The sequence below is a fragment of the Saimiri boliviensis genome, chromosome 6 (assembly GCF_048565385.1).
Source record: "Saimiri boliviensis isolate mSaiBol1 chromosome 6, mSaiBol1.pri, whole genome shotgun sequence".
Taxonomy (NCBI): Eukaryota; Metazoa; Chordata; class Mammalia; order Primates; family Cebidae; genus Saimiri; species Saimiri boliviensis.
In genome coordinates, this window is record NC_133454.1 from 44,167,407 (window position 1) to 44,188,862 (window position 21,456).

Here is a 21,456-nt window from a genome sequence, read left to right on the forward strand (position 1 = left end):
TCACCACATAAACAGAACCAAAGACAAAAACCACATGATTATCTCAATCGATGCAGAGAAGTCTTTTGACGAAATTCAACAACCCTTTATGCTAAAAACCCTCAATAAACTAGGTATTGACGGAACGTATCTCAAAACAATAAAAGCTATTTACGACAAACCAACAGCCAATATCATACTGAATGGGCAAAAACTGGAAGCATTCCCTTTGAAATCTGGCACTAGACAAGGATGCCCTCTCTCACCACTCCTATTCAATATAGTACTGGAAGTGCTAGCCAGAGCAATCAGGCAAGAAAAAGAAATAAAGGGTATCCAAATTGGAAAGGAGGAAATCAAATTGTCTCTATGTGCAGATGACATGATTGTATATCTGGAAGACCCCATCATCTCAGCCCAAAGTCTCCTGAAACTGATAAACAACTTCAGCAAAGTCTCAGGATACAAAATCAACGTGCAAAAATCACAAGCATTCCTATACACCAGTAATAGACTTCAAGAGAGCCAAATCAAGAACGAACTGCCATTCACAATTGCTACAAAGAGAATAAAGTACCTAGGAATACAACTAACAAGGAACGTAAAGGACCTCTTCAAGGAGAACTACAAGCCATTGCTCAACGAAATAAGAGAGGATACAAACAGATGGAGAAACATTCCATGTTCATGGTTAGGAAGAATCAACATCGTGAAAATGGCCATACTGCCCAAAGTAATTTACAGATTCAACGCTATTCCCATCAAGCTACCAATGACCTTCTTCACAGAACTGGAAAAAAACACCTTAAACTTCATATGGAACCAAAAGAGAGCCCGCATAGCCAAGTCAATTTTAAGCAAAAAGAACAAAGCAGGAGGCATCACACTACCGGACTTCAAACTATACTACAAGGCTACAGTAATCAAAACAGCATGGTACTGGTACCAAAACAGAGATACAGACCAATGGAACATAACAGAGGCCTCACAGGAAATACAACATACCCACAACCATCTGATCTTCGACAAACCTGACAAAAACAAGCAATGGGGAAAGGACTCCCTGTTTAATAAATGATGTTGGGAAAACTGGCTAGCCATGTGCATAAAGCAGAAACAGGACCCCTTCCTGACACCTTACACCAAAATTAACTCCAGATGGATTAAAGACTTAAACATCAGACCTAACACCATAAAAACCCTAGAAGAAAATCTAGGCAAAACCATTCAGGACATAGGTGTAGGCAAGGACTTCATGACCAAAACGCCAAAAGCAAGGGCAACAAAAGCCAAAATAGACAAATGGGACCTAATCAAACTCCACAGCTTCTGCACGGCAAAAGAAACAGTCAGTAGAGTGAATCGGCAACCAAAAGAATGGGAAAAAATTTTTGCAGTCTACCCATCTGACAAGGGGCTGATATCCAGAATTTACAAAGAACTAAAGCAGATCTACAAGAAAAAAACAAACAAGCCCATTCAAAAATGGGCGAAGGATATGAACAGATACTTTACAAAAGAAGACATACAGGAGGCCAACAAACATATGAAAAAATGCTCATCATCACTGGTCATCAGAGAAATGCAAATCAAAACCACACTGAGATACCATCTCACACCAGTTAGAATGGCGATCATTAAAAAATCGGGAAACAACAGATGCTGGAGAGGATGTGGAGAAATAGGAACACTTTTACACTGTTGGTGGGAATGTAAATTAATTCAACCATTGTGGAAGACAGTGTGGCGATTCCTCAAGGACCTAAAAATAGAAATCCCATTTGACCCAGCAATCCCATTACTGGGTATATATCCAAAGGATTATAAATCATTCTACTCTAAGGACACATGCACACGAATGTTCATTGCAGCACTGTTTACAATAGCAAAGACCTGGAACCAACCCAAATGCCCAACGATGATAGACTGGATAGGGAAAATGTGGTACATATACACCATGGAATATTACGCAGCCATCAAAAACTATGAGTTCACGTCCTTTGTAGGGACATGGATGAACCTGGAAACCATCATTCTCAGCAAACTGACACAAAAGCAGAAAATCAAACACCGTATATTCTCACTCATAGGTGGGTGTTGAACAATGAGAATGCATGGACACAGGGAGGGGAACACTACACACTGGGGTCCGTTGGGGGGAAATGGGGGAAGGATGTGGGGGTTGGGGGGTGGGAAGAGATAGCATGGGGAGAAATGACAGATACAGGTGAGGGGACGGAAGACAGCAAACCACACTGCCATGTGTGTACCTATGCAACAATCTTTCATGTTCTTCACATGTACCCCAAAACCTAAAATGCAATAAAATAAAAAATAAAAATAAATAAAAATAAATAAAAAAGAAATAGCTACTGGAAGAAAAAAGTTAAAAATACCAGCTATGATCCCATAATTAGTTGCAGAAACAGGTAGTATCTACAAATATTTCTCCTATATATCTGCATATAAATATTAGCCATTTTTTATTTGGTTTCTCCTGCTTCCATTCCCCTAAAAACAAATGCAAAGTGTGTTGATTACAGTGTGGTAGGCAGCATAATGCCCCCCAACAAAAGATGTTCACACCTAATCCCTGTAACCTGTAAATACGGTGTTACATGGAGAGCGTGAATTAAGATTGCAGTTGGAACTAAGGTTGCTAATCAGCTGACTGTGACACAGGAAGTTTTCCTGACTGGCTCAAGGTAATTGCAATGGTCCATATAAGAAATGTAGAAGAGTCAGTGACAGAGTGATGTGATGTGAGAAAGACTTGACAGGTTATTGCTAGCTTTGAAAATAGAAGGGAGTTGCTTCAGGAAAGGATTTAGGAGGAAAAAAAAAAAGAAAGAAAATAGAAGGGTACCATGAGCCGAGGATGCGGGCAACTTCTAGAAGGAGGAAAAAGTAGGAAATTCTTCCCTAGAGTCTTCAGAAAGAAAGAACTGTACAAGCCCTGCTGACACCTTGATTTTAGACCAATGAAGCCCATTTCAGACTTCAGACCTCCAAAACTGTAAAACAGGCGTCCCCAAACTACGGCCCGCGGGTCACATGCGGCCCCCTGAGACCATTTATCCGGCCCCCCGCCGCACTTCAGGAAGGGGCACCTCTTTCATTGGTGGTCAGTGAGAGGAGCATAGTATGTGGCAGCCCTCCACTGTCCCTCTGAGGGACAGTGAACTGGCCCCCTGTGTAAAAAGTTTGGGGACGCCTGCTGTAAAACAATACATTTTTGTGGTTTAAACCACTAACTTTGTGGCAATTTTTACAGCAGCATTAGGGAATTAATACAAATGCTTAATCTTCTATCTTGTATTTATAGTATATGATATCATAGGTAGAATATGGGTCAGCAAAAAAGAGGAATAAAAATGATCCAAAAATGGATAAAGGTACTTTTTGGAAGGCTGTGAATATGTTTTGGCATATATGAGGAATGTTAGATGGAAGTATGGTTTTAATTTTGATTTTATTTGGAAGTTAAATATGGTTAAGAGGGATGTATGTGGATGCTAAGGTGGCAAGGGGTAGACTCTGCTGGATTATTCTATTGTCCACTTGACCAAACATGGACAGATATAAAGAAAATTACTTACAGACGCATCATAATCAAACTGCTAAAAACCAAAGACAAAGAGGCAATTTAAAAGCAGCCAGAATATAAATACCACATTACTTTCAGAGTAGAAAGAGTAACACTATTTCTTTACTTTTTAATAGAAACTATGGAAGACAGAATAGAATGGAATGCCATCTTTAAGGTGCTGAGGGGGGAAAAACCCCAATAACATGTCTGTCTAGATTTCTATGAAATGTGATAATATTGTTTGACAAATAAAAAGGAAATAAAGATATTTTCAGACAAATAAAAGCCGAAGGGATTTTTCACAGGAGGTCTAGCATCTATGAAATCTTACAAGAAATACTACAGACTGTATAGGTGGCTCACATCTATAATGCCAGAACTTTGGGAGGCTGACACAGGAAGATCACTTGAGGCCAAGAGTTTGAGACCTGCCAGGTCAACATAGCAAGAACATCTCTACGAAAATAAAAATAAAAATAAATTTTTAAATGAGGTGTGGTGATGCACACCTGAAGTCCTAGCTACTCAGCAGGCTGAGGCTGGAGGATCACTTGAGCTCAGGAATTTGATGCTGCAGTGAGCTATCATTGCAACACTGCACACTGGCCTGGGTAACAGAGCAAGAACCTGCCTCTCAAAAACAAAAACAAAAACAAACTACAAAGAATTCTTGAGTTGGCAGAAAATTAATACCATACGAAATGAAAGAACTCCAGGAAAAAATGAAGGGCTCTGGAAATGGTTTGTATCTAGATAAACAAAAATGAACACTGAAGACTGGGCGTGGTGGCTCATGCTTGTAACCCCAGAACTTTGGGAGGCTGATGTGGGCGGTTCACAAGGTCAAGAGATCGAGGCCATCCTGGCCAACATGATGAAACCCTGTCTCTACTAAAAATACAAAAATTAGCTGGGCATGCTGGCATGCACTTGTAGTCCCAGCTACCCAGGAGGCTGAAACAAGAGAATCCCTTGAACATGAGAGGTAAAGGCTGCAGTCAGCCAAGATTGCACCACTGCACTCTAGCCTGGCGACTGAGTGAGGCTCCGTCTTAAAAAACAAAAACAAAAACAAAAAGGATAGTGAAATTAAAGAAAACATAAATAAATGGAAAGACACCCCACATTCATGGATTGGAAGCCTTACTATTGTTAAGATGACAATATTACCCAAAGCAATGTACAGATTCAACGTAATCAGTATCCAAAATCCCAATGGCATTTTTTGAAAAAATAGAAAAGCCAATCCTAAAATCTATGTGGAACACAAGCGACCCTGAACAGCCAAACGATATTGAAAAAGAATAAAATCAGTGAAAAAGTGTGGGTTGGAAGAGCCACACTTTCTGATTTCAAAACTTACTAAAGCTATAATAATCAAAACAGTTTGGTACTGGCATATGGACTGATATACAGGCCAATGGACTAGAATAGAAAGCCTCCAAATAGACTCATATATACGTCATTGACTCATTTTTGACAAGGGTTTTAAAATGATTCAATGAGGAGGACAGTATTTTCAACAAATGTATCTGTGAAAAATTATATACCCACATGAAAAATAATGACATTGGGTCCTTAATTTACACCATATGCAACAATAACTCGAAATGAATCCAAGATCTAGGTGGCATGCAGTGGCTCACGCCTATAATTCCAGCACTTTGGGAGGCTGAGATGGGAGGATCACTCGAGGTCAGGAGTTTGAGACCAGCCTGGCCAACATGGTGAAACCTCGTCTCCACTAAAAATACAAAAATTAGCCAGGCATGGTGACATACATCTGTAGCCCCAGCTACTCAAGAAGCTGAGGCAAAAGAATCCCTTGAACCCAGGTGGAATTTGCATTGAGCTGAGATTGAACCATTGCACTCCAGCTTGGGCAACAAAGCAAGACTCTGTCTCAAAAAAAAAAAAAGATTCAAATATAAGAGTTAAAGCCATAAAACTCCTAGAAGAAAATATGGGGGGAAAGCTTTATGATATTGAATTTGGTAATGATTTCTTAGATATAACACCAAAAGCACAAGAAATAAAATGAACAAAAAGATAAATTGGACCATATAAAAATTAGGTTCGGTGTGGTAGTTCATGCTTATAATCCTAGCAGTTTGGGAGACCAAGGCGAGCAGATCACTTGAGGTCAGGAGTTCAAGACCAGCCTGGTCAACACAGTGAAATCCCATTTCTACTAAATAAAAATACAAATATTAGCCAGGCATGGGAGTGGTTGCCTGTAGTCCCAGCTACTTGGGAGGCTGAGGCGGAAGAATCATTTGAACACAGTAGGCAGAGGTTTCAGTGAGCCAAGACTGTGTCACTGTACTCCAGCCTGGGTAACAGAGCAAGACTTCATCTCAAAAAAAAAAAAAAAATTTTTTTTTAAACTTTTTGTGCATCAACAGACACTATCAAGAGAATAAAAAGGCAATCCACAAAATGGGAGAAAATATTTGCAAAGAAGATATTTGATAAGGGATTAATATCCAAAAAAGATAAAGAACTCCTACATCTCAATAACAAAATTACCTCAATGCAAAATGGGCAAAGGCCTTGAATATATTTCTCCAAAGAACAGTTACAAATGGTCAATAAGGACGGAAAAGATTCTCAATATCACTAGTCATTAGTAAAGTATAAATCAAAACACAATGAGATACTATTTAACATCCATTAGGATGGCTATTATCAAAAAACTTGAAAATAACAAGTACTGGCAAGGATATAGAGAAATTAGAAACCTTGTGCATTGCTGGTGGGAATGTAAAATGGTACGGTCACTGTGGTAAAGTTTGGCAGTTTCTCGCAAAGTTAAACATAGAATTACAACATGATCCAGCAATTCTTCTAGACATATACCCAAAAGAAAGCAATGGCTCAAACAGATACTTTTACATCAATTTTTAGCAGCATTATTCACAGCAACCAAAAAGTGGAAACAACCCAAATGTGCATTAACAGATGAAATTATAAATACAATGTAGCTTACAGATATATAATGGAATATTATCCAGCCTTAGAAAGGAATGAAATTCTGATACATGCTATAAATTGGATGAACCTTGAAAATGTTGAGTTAAAAAAAAAACCAGCAACAAAAAGACAAATCCACTTAAACGAGCTACCTAAAACAGGAAAATTCACAGAGACACAAAGTAAAATAGAGATAAATGGGGTCTAGCAGCTAGGAGATTACGAGGTTTTGTTTGGGATGATGAAAAAGCTGTGGAAATGGATAGTGGTAACAGTTGCACAACACTGTAATCGTACTTAATGTAACTGAGTTATACACCTAAATATGGTTAAACTGGTAAATTTTATGTTATGAACATTTTACCACAATAAAAGAGAGAACACTGGATGTTTAAAACAATAATAATAATGTCTACTGTATTTAAAACAAAAGTGTTAAGTGAAATGTCGGAAAATAATAGGACAAAGGTGAAGGGGCTAAAGTGAACTAACCTGCTACGAGATTGTTACATTGTTCTGAAAAGGGTAAAAGTACTAACCTAGGTAGAGACTAATTAATCAAGGGCAAATACTATAACGCTGCCCTTTCTAGCTTAACCCTCTAAAAGAATATATAGCTGTTCTAGTCATCTATTACTGCATAGCAAAGTACTTTAAAATTTAGTAGTGTAAAAACAACCACAATTTTATTACGCTCACAATTACGGGAATTCTGGTAGGGAATAGTACTGAAGTACTGTCTGATCCCCACAATGACTGAGGCTTCAGCTGGAATGACTTGAACAGCAGAAATGGCTGGGATGGCTCAACTGGGGCCCAATGTCAGGGACCTCAATTCTAGCTGTCAAATAGGTCTCTTGGTTCTTTTCCTTATTACATTTGTTGGGGATGGAGTATCAAAAATGGGCTTTTCATTTATGTATCTGGTTAGGTGGGCTGGAATATCTGTTAAAACTGGGGACAGTCAATCATCAATCTCTGTAGGCAACCTCTCCATGAGGCTAGCTTGGGATTGCCTTCAGCATGGCAGTTTCAGGACAGTTATTCTTCTTACATGGTGGCTGTTCTCACTCAAGATGAACATTTCAGGACACAGACAGGGACACTGTAATCCTTTTTATGACCTAGACTAAGAGGTTCCAGAATGTCATGTCCTATCTATTGGTTTTAGTGGTAAAGCAAGTTACTAAAATAGCCTAGATGAAAGGGAAAATATTGCCACCTCCTGTGAATAGGAGAAATAGAAAACAATTCATAGCATCTTTAATCAATCAAAATAACTAAAAAATTAATAAAGAAAATAATGACAAACTAACAGTAATTACTACAAAGAAAGGGAAAGGGAGGAAGAAATGCAGGAAAAAACAGATCAGACAAGCAGAAAACAAAAAGCAACGTGGTAGCCTTAAGCCCAATGAATACAGTAATCACAATAAACATAACTGGTCTAAACATGCTAATTAAAAGATAGAGATTGCTTAGGATTATGCAAAATTAGACCTGCTATATTTTGTTTACAAGAGACACAATTTAAAGATAAGGGCAAAAAAAGCTGAAAAGAATAGGAGAAGATGCCATGTAAAGATACCCACCAAAAGAACACTAGGGTAGCTATATCAATATAAAATAAAATGCTATTTCAGATTAAAAGTGTTGTAAAATATATGAAATATCTATTGCAGTGATCACATGGTTTTTATCCTTTATTAATGTGGTCTATCACATTTGTATATGGTGAACCACTTTGCATACAAAGGATAAATCTCACTTGATCATGGTGAATAATTCTTTCAATGTGCTGTTAAATTCAGTTTGCTAGTATTTAGTTGAAGATCCTATTCATCTATGTTCACCAGGGATATTAGCCTGTAATTTTATTAAAACATCCTTGTCTGGCCTTGGTAGCTAAGTTATGTTGGCTTTATAAATTAGGTTAGAAGTATGCTCTCCTCTTCAATTTTTTTGAAAGAGTTTGAAACGGGCAGATTATTATTTTTTCTTTAAATGTTTAGTAGAATTCAACAGTAAAGCCATCAGTGAATTCAACAGTGAAGCCATCCTGGACTTTTCTTTGATAGGAGGTTTTTTATTACTGATCCAACCTCCTTACTCATTATTGGTCTATTCACATTTTCTATTTCTTCATGATTTATTCTTGGGAGGTTATATATATCTAAGAATTTATCCATTTCTTCTAAGTTATCCTATTTATTGGCATATAACTGTTCATTGTAGTTCCTTATTTTCCTTTATATTTCTGTAGTAATAGTTGTAATGTATCATCTTTCATTTGTGATTTTATTTGAGTCTTCTGCTTTTTTTTTTTTACTTTTATATTTTTATTTATTTGTTTATTTTTAGAGATGTAGTCTTACTATGCTGCCCAGGCTGGACTCAAACTCCTGGGCTCAAATGATCCTACTGCCTCAGCCTCCAAAGTAGCTGGGACTACTGACATGTGCTACCACACCTGATTTTCTTTTTTATTAGTTAGTGTAGTTAAAGATTTGTCAATTTTGTTTATCTCCTCAAAAACCCAACTCTTAGTTTCTATTGTTTTTCTAGTTTTTATTTTAATTACTTCTACTCTAATCTTTATTTTCTTCCTTCTGCTAACTTAGTTTGTTCTTCTGTTTCTAGTTCCTTGAAGTGTAATATTAGGTTGTTTGGGAGCGATCTTGTTTTGTGATATAGACATTTATTGCTATGAAATTCCCTTTTAGAATTGCCTTTGCTGCATCCCATAAGTTTTGGTATGCTGTGTCTCCATTTTTGTTTGTCTCAGTATACTCCTTAATTTGTCTTTAAAGGTCACATATGACAAGCCCATAGCTAACATCATACTCAACGGTGAAAAGTTGAAAGATTCTCCTCTAAGATCAAGAACAAGGGTGCCCCTGCTTACCACCTGTATTCAGCATGGAACTGGAAGTCTCAGCCAGAGAAATTAGGAAAGAAAAAGAAATAAAAGATATACACATCAAAAAAAGGAAGAAGTTAAATTGTCTTCTGTTTGCAAATGACATGATCTTATATATAGAAGACCTTAAAGACTTTATCAGGCCGGGCATGGTGGCTCACGCCTGTCATCCAAGCACTTTGGAGGCCAAGGCGGGTGAATCACCTGAGGTAAGGAGTTCAAGACCAGCCTGACCAACATGGTGAAACCCCATCTTTGAAAAACAAAAATTAAAAAAAAAAAAAGACTTTATCCAAAAACTCTTAAAAATAATGAGAAAATTTAGTAAAGTTACAAACTTAACATACAAAAATCAGTGGTGTTTCTATACACTAAAAACAAACTATCCAAAAAAGAAATTAAGAAACAATCCCTTTTACCATACTTAGCCCCCAAAAAATTTACTGAAGAGTAAATTTAACCAAGAAGGCAAAAGACCTGTTCACTAAAAACTATAAAATACTGATTTAAAAAACATCAAATAAGACACAAATAAATGGAAAGCTACTCTGTGTTCATGGAATGGAAAGTATTGTGAAACTGTCCAGCCCACCCAAAGCAATTTGCGGATTCAATGCAATCCCTATCAAAATACCAATGACACTTTTCACAGAAACAGGAAAAAAAATTTTGAAATTCATATGGAGCGACAAAAGACCCCAAATAAGCAAAAACAAACAAAACAAAACAAAGCATGATACTACCTGATTTCAAAATCCCCTATAAAGCTGTAATAATCAAAACAGTGTGGTGCCAGCATATAACCATACACGTAGACCAATGGAACAGAATAGAGAGCACAGAAATAAATCCACACACTTATGGTTGATTTTTGACAAAGATTCCAAGAGCACACAATGAATAAAGGATGGTCTCTTCAATAAATGATGCTGGGGAAATTGAATGTCCCCAAGTAGAAGAATGAAATTAAGACTCCAATCTCATACTATATACAAAAATTAATACAAAATAGATTACAGACTTAAATATAAGAACTGAAACTGTAAAACTACTGGAAGAAAATATGGAGGAAAAGCTTCATGACACTGATCTGGGCAATAATTTTGTTGATTTAACCCCAGATACAGGCAAAAAAAGTAAAAATAGGTAAATGGGATTATATTAAATTAAAAAGCTTCTACACAGGCAAGGAAATAATCAACAGAATGAAGAGACAACCTACAGAATGGGAGAAAATATTTGCAAACCATATATTAAATATGGGGTTCATATATAAAATACATAATGAACCCAACTTAGCAAGACTACCAGTAAATATCCACCTACTTGCAGCTCTTGATCTGCAAAAGACAACTGGCACAGCTGCTCCGTGTACAGACCTTCAATTAACCTCCTTGTCTTCAGTCCTTCTCCTTCCAGCTCTTTTAAATTGTTAACTCCTAATTCATATCCTCTCTGGGATTCTAATGGCAAACCAATTCCCTCACTGGAAACTGTAACCCCTATGAAATCTGCCTAGGCAAGTGTTTCTACAGTTTTTCCAACCGGATGCTATCATCTGTTTCTGGTTTTCCAAAAATTAGATAAAATTTTTATCTGCTGATGAACCCCCCTTCTCTTTGTTATGGATTAACCTTCTATATTATATAGTATCATTTCAATGAAGTTCTTGAGGGATAGGTGAAAATATGTCCTCAGTCTATATATACACACATACACACACACACACACACACACACACAGACACACACACACACACACCACCCCTTTACTTATGTGACTTCTCTACTGAGGCTCCCTTAAAGGCAAGGATGTATTGTGAAATTGCCTAGCACAATGCCAGGAACACAACAGCTAGTCAAAGGTGTGTGGCTGGCTGGATGTGGAAGAAAACAGTTGCAAATGATAGAAAAGCGTAATCCTAGATGATAAATGTGTTGATCAAAACCAACTGAGTAAATTTTTAAAAAGATTAGCTGGATACAATGGTGCGCAGCATAGGGTGAGCTACTTGGGAAGCTGAGGTGGCAGGATCACTTGAGCTTAGGAGTTTGAGACCATCCTGGGCAAAATAGTGAGACCCTTGTATTTTTTTAAAATATATGTTATTTTAGTGTTAGAAATTAACATAGTTATACCTCAGCATAGCCTTTATGGCTTTGGTAAAGACAAATAATGAAGCAACTTTACAAAATGTAATTAACTGATACAAAGGTGGTCTTGTAAGCCATAAAACCTTTGCATCAGCATGTGCTAGAAACAGAGCCATAATACTTCACTTAAAATTACCAGGCACAAACAGAGTATTGCTGCTATCAGAGAGAAAAGAGTGAGGTAATTTTAGTTCTTGGCTCTCACCCAACCAGATAATTCAACTTGGAATATTCCTTACACATATAAGAACAGCTCTACCCTTATAAGAGCACAAGTGACCATGACATTAACCCAGATTTGGTGTATTAATAAACTTTAAGCTCTTCGAGAATAAGTATTCAATAAATATTTAATGAGTGACTATATTCCTAACATCTGCTCACAATACTGGTTCCTCAGTCAAGAACTAAAGTGTTTAGAGGTGAAAGGCAAATAATCTTATTAATGATACTTTCATTGATAGCCATTATAAAAGTGCCTGCCCCAGATCAGGAACTCAATATTTGTGCAGCTAATGACATAACTGTAACTTTTTGAAACGTTAAAAAGTCTGCTTTTTAAAGTAAAGAGTGGCACACAATTCTGCAAGCATACTAAAAGCTACTGAATTGGACACTTCATATAAAAAGTACTGAACTGGCCAAGGGCGGTGGCTCACGTCTGTAATTCTAGCACTCTGGGAGGCTGAGGAGGGTGGAACACCTGAAGTCAGGAGTTTCGGACCAGCCTGGCCAACATGGTGAAACCCTGTCTCTACCAAAATACAAAAATTAGCCAGGTGTAGTAGTGTGCCTGTAATCCCAGCTACTTGGGAGGCTGAGGTGGGAGAATTGCTGGAACATGAAAGGCAGAGGCTGCAGCGAGGCGAGATTGTGCTATTGCACTCCAGCCTAGGCAACAGAGCAAGACCCTGTCTCAAAAAAAAAAAAGTATTGAACTGTACACTTTAAATTTTATGACATAAAAATTTTATCTCAATAAAACTTGTAAATAAACTTACAAGGAAACTTTTCCAGGCCTGCTGAATGACTCTGGCAGCTTTATCCTGCTTTGCAAATTCTAAGTCCTCTTTCCAAGGCATTTGAAATTCCTAAAAGAAAATGAGCAAAAAGGGTACATTTAAAATAATTTTAATTTATTTTTAGTGACAGTCTTGCTCTGTCACCCAGGCTTGAGTGCAGTGCATAGCTCACTGCAACCTAAAACTGCTGGGCTCAAGTGATCCTCTCACTTTAGCCTTCTAAATAGCCACTCTAGGCATGCACCACTACACCTGGCTTTCTTTTTTTACTTCTTTTTTCTAGAAATGGGGTCTTGCTATGTTGCCTAGGCTACTTTCAAACTCCTCCTGGCTTGGCCTCCCAAAGTGCTGGGATTACAGGCATGAGCCACCGCGCCCAGCCTAAAATCATTTTATGTGCTCCATTATAAAACTACCACTAGAGACCAGGCACAGTGGCTCACGCCTGTAATTCCAGCACTTTGGGAGGCCAAGGCAGGGGGATCACAAGCTCAAGAGATCGAGACCATCCTGGCCAACATGGTGAAACCCTGTCTCTACTAAAAATACAAAAAAAAATTAGCCGGGTGTGGTGGCACGCACCTGTGGTCCCAGCTACTCAGGAGGCTGAGGCGGAAGAATCACTTGAACCCAGGAGGTAGAGGGTGCAGTGAGCCAAGACTGTGCCACTGCACTCCAGCCTGGTGACAGAGCAAGACTCCTTTAAAAAAAAAAAAAAAAAAAAACTACCACTAGAACCCAATGAAAATTAAAGAGTTGTATAAATAAACCAATTAAAATATTTTATATCAAAATAATAAAAATAAGAGACAAGAGTCTTTCTCTGTTGCCTCGGCTAGAATGCCATGGCAGAATCACAGGTCACTGCAGCCTTGAACTCTTAGGCTCAATCGATCCTTCTGCCTTACCCTCCTGGGTAGCTGGGACTACAGGCACATGCTACCATGCCTAGCTCATTTTTAAAATGTTTTGTAGAGAGAGGTTCTTGCTATGTTGCCAAGGCTGGTCTTGAATTCCTGTACTCAAGTGATCCTCCTGCCTCTGCCTCTGAAAGTGCTGGGATTACATGTATGAGCCACTGCACCCAGCCAAAGGTAGTCCCCAATTATTGATGACTTAATATGTTCTTTGTTTTTTCCAATTCCAGCAACAACCTTAAATAGCAGATTTTACTAATATGCTTGTGTTAGAGATGAGAAGCCTAAGCTTTAAGGCCTAAGATCAAATGGTAAGTAATTAAGCCAGTTATTAAATTCAAGTTTATCTTGAAAGTCATTGACTTTTACACACACTGTTGCATGACTTCAAATAAACCTTTCTTAACATGCATAGAGACAGAGTTGCAACCACTAAAATTGCCCAGGTCCCTAGACCTTATATGATCAAGTATGAAAGGAAAAAAAGGTCATGCACTGAATACAGGGAGAAACATGCATTTTTACTTAATCTTAGATTTATTAATACTTCACAGAATAACTAATGTTACTAATTACACTGACAGTGGCAATATGGTTCTGAGATGCTTTATCATAGTTCAAAGTGAATAAATTTTGCTTAAAAGCTTAAATTCTGGGCTGAATACAGTGACTCATGCCTGTAATCCCATGGTTTTGGGAGGCCAAAGGAGGAGGATTGCTTGAGGCCAGGAGTTCAACACTAGCCTGGGCAATATAGTGAGACTCCCAACTCTACAACGACAACAAAAAGCTGGGCAGGGTGGCACACACTGTAGTCCTAGCTACTTGGGAGGCTGAAACAGGAGGATTGCTTGAGCCAAGGAGTTCAAAGCTGCAGTGAGCTATGATCACACCCCTGCACTCCAGCCTGGGACACAGAATGAGACCCTGTCTCTCTAAAAATAATAAAAACTTATCTGAACTGGTTCACGTAAAATGCAAAACATGTAAGGCTTTACAAATCCCAAAGCCCTGACCTATTTAAACATAAAACACACATCTAATGTGTACGTTATGTTTAGAAAGACAGAGGCTAAACAGAAAAACTATCAAAAAGGATATGCCATCCATTTAAAAAAATGAAAAATTTACATATTTCACAGTTTGTCATTTTCCTTTTTGATGTTTAAAGTTATCCAGATGCTTAAAACTAAAGGTATTTTCTTCCTAATTTGGTAAATTGTTGTTTTTTAAACTGACATTTTTAAGAGTTGGGAGAAGGATGAAAAAAAACTTATGTATTTTTTGCTTTCCCTACAAATATCCTTCATAATACGGGAAGCATGGGGAAATAGGTTAAGTCTTTGGGCTCTGAAGTAAGATAGACCTGGGTTTAAATCTCAACAAATTCTACTTCATCGTTAGCTGTGTGATCTTGCAAAAGTTACTTAACTCACTCAAACTTTATTCACCTGTAAAATAGGGGGACTCATTCTATCTAACTCACAGAATTGTGAAGATTAACTCAGATAACACAGGTAAAGCATTTAGTATAGTTTCTGACCCACCATCGCCACTCAATAAATCATATCTATTATATTACTGTAATACAAACTATTTTCCAAAATAAAAACTATTCATGTGCATTATTCCAATTAGAAAACTGAGGTAATATTTAAGTACAATTATTCTCTTAATTTAAAAATAACTATTAGCACAAATGAGAATAAGGAATGATATCTCAGGTCTAAAAGATTTGTTAATTTTTTTTCTTAGACAGAGTTTTGCTCTGTCACCCAGGCTGGAGTACACAGACATCATCTCGGCTCACTGCAACCTCTGCTTCCCGGGTTCAAGTGATTCTCATGTCTCAGCCTCCTGAGTAGCTAGGATTACAGGCATGTGCCACCAAGCTTGGCTAATTTTTGTATTTTCAGTAGAGACAGTTTTACTCTGTTGGTCAGGCTGGTCTCAAACTCCTGGCCTCAAGCAATTCACCCGCCTTGGCTTCCCAAAGTGCTGGGATAACAGGCATGAGCCACCATGCCCTGCCTGTTAATTCTGATCAAAGGAGAGTATGTTGAGAAATACTCTTGCTAGGCAGCAGGTGGAAATAGAGAGTATAATTTATCTGTATTTCGGGACACTTCATGAAAAAAATGGTTTCCTTGCAAATATTGTTGAGAATCAGTTTCAATAATTTTTAAGGACACTGTCACTACACTACTAAAAGAGACAAATGTAAAAGGTAGCTTTGCCATCTGAGATTTAGCATAACTTAAAAAAAAAATCACACCACAAGTTCAGTTTTTAAATGTGAGAAAAAATAAAAAAAATAATTATAATGAATTTTTAAATATAGTGGTCACCTTATTACTTTCATGTTTTCTTGTCCATGTTCTTTTTCACTGATCAACATACAGAATATAGTCATTTTGATCAGTTACAAATAACCGTAGAATCAGGACAAATAAACAGCATTAGAGATATATGTAAATATTATTCCTTATTTAACAGCTCATTACTGTTTGAAATCCAAAGTTATTCATAATACTGTCTGGATTTGTTTAAAGTTATTATATAAATAATACAGAAATTCAAACAATACAGAACTATGGAGTAGAAAGTAAAACTTGCCCACCTCCATTTCTTCTAACCCACTTCTCTCTTCAGTGGTTATGTGTTGTAATTGTTACAGGTCTTTTCTATTTAAAATTTTAAAACATGTATATGTGTCTGTATATATATACACACACACATACATACTAACACATATAGATTTGTTTGCATTAACATGATCGAACTACACATATTTTCTTTTTCTCTTAATAACCTATGGAGACTTTTCCATGTTAATACATATAGATCTTGCTCATTATTTTCATAGTTGCACAGTAGTTCTAAGACTGGGTATGTCATTATTTACTTAATCTTTCCTCCATTATTGGACATTCAGATTGTTCCTTTTTTTTTTTTTTTTTTTTTGAGACAAAGTCTCACTCTGTTGCCCAGGCTGGAGTGCAGTGGCAGTATCTTGGCTCACTGCAACCTCTGCCTCCTGGGCATCTCAGCCACATGCCTGGCCAACTTTTGTATTTTTAGTAGAGATGAGGTTTTGCCATGTTGGCCAGGCTGCTCTTGAACTCCTGACCTCAAGTGATCTGACCGCCTTGGCCTCCCGAAGTGTTGTGTTTTTTTTCCCACAATATGCATATAGTTCAGATTCATATAACTTCATAAAAAATAAAACAGTATGCATATTAAAACCTAACACTGTCAAACTGTCCTCAAAAATGGTTTCCAACTTATACCTATACACATCCTATGGGAATGCTTGATTCTAAATATTAGAAAAGTAAAAAACTAAACATAAATTAGATATTAAGACTATAATAAGTATTTTAATATTCTTTCCAAGAGTGTTTAGAGAACGCCAAAAAAGTGTCATAAATGCCACCATTATATATTTATGAATACACAAAATATTTAGGAAATATATTCCAGCATTCAAAATTATCTAATTCAGAAATAAACAATGAAGTTTCACAATTTCATATTCAATTGTGTCAAATATTGGTTCCAAGGACAAGTAAATAGAGAGGGGGGTAAAAAAAGATTTGGACAGATAGTCACTAGTGACACAAAGGCACTGTTTCAGTGGAGTAAGCAGGGAAGGAAGCTTGGGGTGGGTTGAGGATGTGGGAAAGTTGAGACAGTAAGAAGGGTAGTAGTTCTTTGGAGTGCTATAAGGAAACAGAAAACTGGGGTGCAGCTGCAGACTGAGAACAGATAAAGGTTTTTTGTTTTTTGTTTTTTAAGAAAAGGGAGATTCTAAAGCATGTTAAAATGTTACCATCCAGCAGTGAGGGAGAAATGAAAGTGAAGGAGAACTTAAAGAGGCAAAAAAGGGTAAGCTAAAGCGTTTAAAACCTTTGAATAGGTGTAAGAGGACACCATCTGGAGCTGAAAGGAGAGTGGGACCGTTGCTAGCTTCAGATAAGAAATACGATTGACTTTATGTGGTTATTAGGATGCTTCAAATAAATTAACCAATGTAAAAACAGTTCATAAGTTTTAAGATACTAAAACGTACTATTAGGCCGGGCGCAGTGGCTCATGCCTGTAATCCTAGCACTTTGGGAGGCCAAGATGGGAGGATCACCTGAGGTCACGAGTTCCAGACCAGCCTGGCCAACAGGACAAAACCCTTTCTCCACTAAAAATACAAAAATTAGCCGGGTGTGGTGGCGCACACCTATAGTCCCAGCTACGCGGGAGGCTGAGGCAGGAGAATTGCTTGAACCTAAGAGGCAGAGATTGCAGTGAGCTGAGATCGTGCCACTGCACTTCAGCCTGGGCAACAGAGCTAAACTCCATCTCAAAAACAAAAACAAACAAACCATAAAATATACTATCAAACAACTCCTCAGGCAATGAAGTATTTTACTACACCCATGTGCCACTTGTAGATTCTGAGATAACGATTTTACAAGCTTATTATATCCCGTCAATAAAACTTTTTATTATAACAGATGATGTTTTCACTGGTCTATTTTTACTCTTCGTGGAAAAAGACCTACAATATATGTTTGGATGCTCGGTTTCACTTTAAAAGCAGCAAACAATTTTTAATTTGCTGGGATTGGAACATGTATACTTCCGGTTTTGTTTCCTCTACTACATTTATTGAATAAATAAATGATTCTTGTGGCCTTTGTAAGTTTCGTAATTTCCCTTTTCCTTTTTACCCGTAGTCCTTGATACTGAGGGCGGAAGAGGAAAAACAACTAGTAACCTATCCTTTAAAAACGCCTTTCCCTTTTCTGTCTCTCAAAAAATGAAAAGACGTAAAACCACTTCCTGGGTGGAATGGGAGGCGGGAAGGGGAAGAAATGAATAAAAATCTAAAGAAGGTTAAAGTGTACTTCCCGGTCAGCGGGAAGGTGGACGGAGTATTATCTTTGAGGAGGACTGGGGAGTGGGGATCTGTAAACGCACAATATGAGCTGCACGGGCTTGTCAATCATACCGACGCAACTTCACCCGGCCGAGGAAAGGAAGCTCTGAGGGACGGGCTCCTCCCGGGCAGGACCGCAAACTAGGTGGAGGCCTTGCTGCGGGGCGTTAGAGGAATGAAACGTCCGTAAGGGGGACGGACGGGGCACGAATACCAAGGGTATGGGTTCTTTAGGGCCTTGAAACAAGGAAGGCTCAAACCAGTGGCAATAAAGGCTAGCGGAAGAGTAATACCGGCTGTAAGCAGGCGACACTATTCCCTTCTGCCAATTGCTGCTGGCCCGGGTGTCGCTTGACTCCTAGGAGACGTCGCAGGCGGAAATGACGTAACTCAGTCCGTTCTGTCCCGCCCCATTGCCCTCCTAGCCCCGCCTTCTAGGCCCCGCCTCTTCCCCCCCGCCCCCCGTCGGCCTTTCCTTCAGCTGCACCTTGTCCAAGTCCAGGGGATCCAGAACAGCCTATGAAGACTGCTGCATCTGTTAGAAGCCCGCCTTCGATTGTTGATAGCTTTGAGGCAAAAGATTTTGGAAGGGAAGCCAAAGTGATTGTCTTTATATATAAAATATATACATTATATATATAATAAAGCCCAGTCACTTCAACCAAGAACCTTAAAGTTATTGAGATATATAATGAAATATTTTCTATTTAACTGATTTTTTAAAACTTTTTTTTGAGATAGGGTCTTGCTGTGTGGCTGAGGCTGGAGTGCAGTGATGCAATCTCGGCTCACTGCAGCCTGGACGCCCCCCCACCCCACCCCCAGATGATTTTCCCACATTAGCCTCTTGAGTAGCTGGGACCACAGGAGTGCACCATCACGCCAGGCTAATTTTTCTGTTTTTATTAATAGTGGTGGCAGGGTTTCTCCATGTTGCCCAGGCTGGTCTCGAACTCCTGGGCTCAAGCGATCCACCTGCCTCGGCCTCCCAAAGTGCTGGGATTACAAGCCTGGCCTATTTAATTAGTTTATTAATTTGAAAATAAGAAAACTGATCCTTCTAGCAGTTTGACAGGTCTTTCTCAATGTCAAATAATACGTGACTTGCAGTCCAATGTTATTTCTAAATGTAAGCTTTTTAACCGGCAAAGCTAAACTGGTTTTAAGTGAAAGCAGGTGACCTCTTGAATGAGTTTTCAAATGACCTTAAATGCAAGCACTGCTTATCTAAAGCAAGTCTGACTTACTTGAATTCTGAGTCTGACACTTTGGCAGTGCTTTAGTTGGTCACAGATTATTGCAGTGTAAAAAAATCTTGTTTAGGACTGCCCAGTTCTGCTACATTTCTCCTATATTCATGCATGGAATATAATTAGTTTATAAGGAAGACAAACTTTTAAGGGGGGAAAAAAACACCTGAAGAAAAATTTTCCTATATAATGAAAACATTTGTACAGAAAAAATTCTTGGTAGGTTAATTCAGTGACTCACTGAGCTTCCAGAGTTCTTTAAAATCATTATCGCAATCATAAGCAAGGGGTGAGCTTCAGGCTTCAGTTACTCTTCATGTAGTTACCTCGATGCATTCATACACAGTAGTTATGAACAATAAACTGTAAAAATATAGTCATGGAAATATCTGTATCTTAATTTTCAATCTAATCGAAACTAACTTTAAAAAAAACTTAAATTCAGGCCACATGTGGTGGCTCACACTTTGGGAGGCTGAGGCGGGTAGATCAATTACCTGAAGTCAGGAGTTCGAGACCAGCCTGGCCACCACGGTGAAACTCCCATCTCTACCAAAAACACAAACATTAGCCAGGCATGGTGCTGGGCGTGGTGTCGCGCCTGCCTGTAGTCCCAGCTACTTAGGCGGCTGAGGCAGGAGAATCGCTCGAACCTGGGAGGCAGAGGTTGCAGTGAGCCAAGATGGCACAATTGCACTCCAGCCTGGGCAACAGAGCGAGACTCCCTGTCAAAAAAAAAAAAATTGAATTAAAAACTACAAAACTACACAACAATGTGAATGTACTTAATGCCACTGAATTGTATAATTAAAAGTAGTTAGAATGATAAATGCATGTATATTTTATCACAATTTTAAAATTTTAAATTAAAAACTACAAAACTAAGCCAGTAAATAATTCAGAACAAAAATTCCTAAATGGACAGGATGAAATATAAAGATAAATTTAAGATATATTGCTGTTTACATATAATTTTTATTAGATTGGTGCAAAAGTAATTGCGGTTTTTGCCATTAATGTTTAATGGCAAAAACTGCAATTACTTTTGCACCAACCTAGTAAGATAAACTCTGCATATTTTTTATGTAGTGCTTATCTGAATTATTTTAAAAAGTATTTACAATAGTCACTATTGAGTACTTATGTTACCTCTAACCCAATCCAGAAGAATTAGGCAATTTCTACATAATCGGCTCCAACCTTTTCTTATTACTCTAATACATGTAAAACTTGTTCAGTTCTTTAAAATTATCTTTCTTTAAAGTAGCCGCAAGGGATCATTAAGACTAGACACTCTCAAGTGTTAGGTTTATTCATTTACATGCACCTGCTTAAATCTAGGAACAGTTTACTAAGAAGCAGAACTTGGAAGAACTAACTTCTGGGTGGTTTCACAGAAATCGTTCCTTCTTTCCTTCTCTCTGTTCCCCTCTCCACTCATTCTCTTTCTCTTCTGTTTCTCTTTTCTTTGTCTTACTACTATTATACAACTATCAATATTTATGAAATTAATATTCTTGCTTTCCACTTACAAGGTAAAGATTTTTCTTTATAGACCTTGCAAAGAGAAAAGGAAACAAAAAAGAATTGTCATGAGAAAAGGGGAAATGTTTGTAGTGCCAAGGGAGAAGAGTCACAGTTACATGCTATTTCTTTCCTCTCTGCTTTGGCAGTAGAACAAACTCCAACAATAGAGGACTCCAAGGCTGTTCCCTGG

At 38.0% G+C, this 21,456-nt stretch overlaps 1 protein-coding gene across 1 annotated transcript in view; it reads right to left on the bottom strand.

The window, feature by feature from the left end:
• The window catches only part of C6H11orf65 (chromosome 6 C11orf65 homolog), a 71,822-nt gene extending 52,967 nt beyond the window's left edge, over window positions 1-18,855 (bottom strand). Inside the window, exons 1-2 of the mRNA XM_010334597.2 lie at window positions 18,783-18,855; window positions 12,616-12,705 (exon numbers count right to left, since the gene is read on the bottom strand). Of these exons, the coding sequence (XP_010332899.1) occupies window positions 12,616-12,696 (81 nt within the window). The 5' untranslated portion in view covers window positions 12,697-12,705; window positions 18,783-18,855. The remainder of the gene's footprint in view (window positions 1-12,615; window positions 12,706-18,782) is intronic.
• Window positions 18,856-21,456: the final 2,601 nt, after the last annotated feature.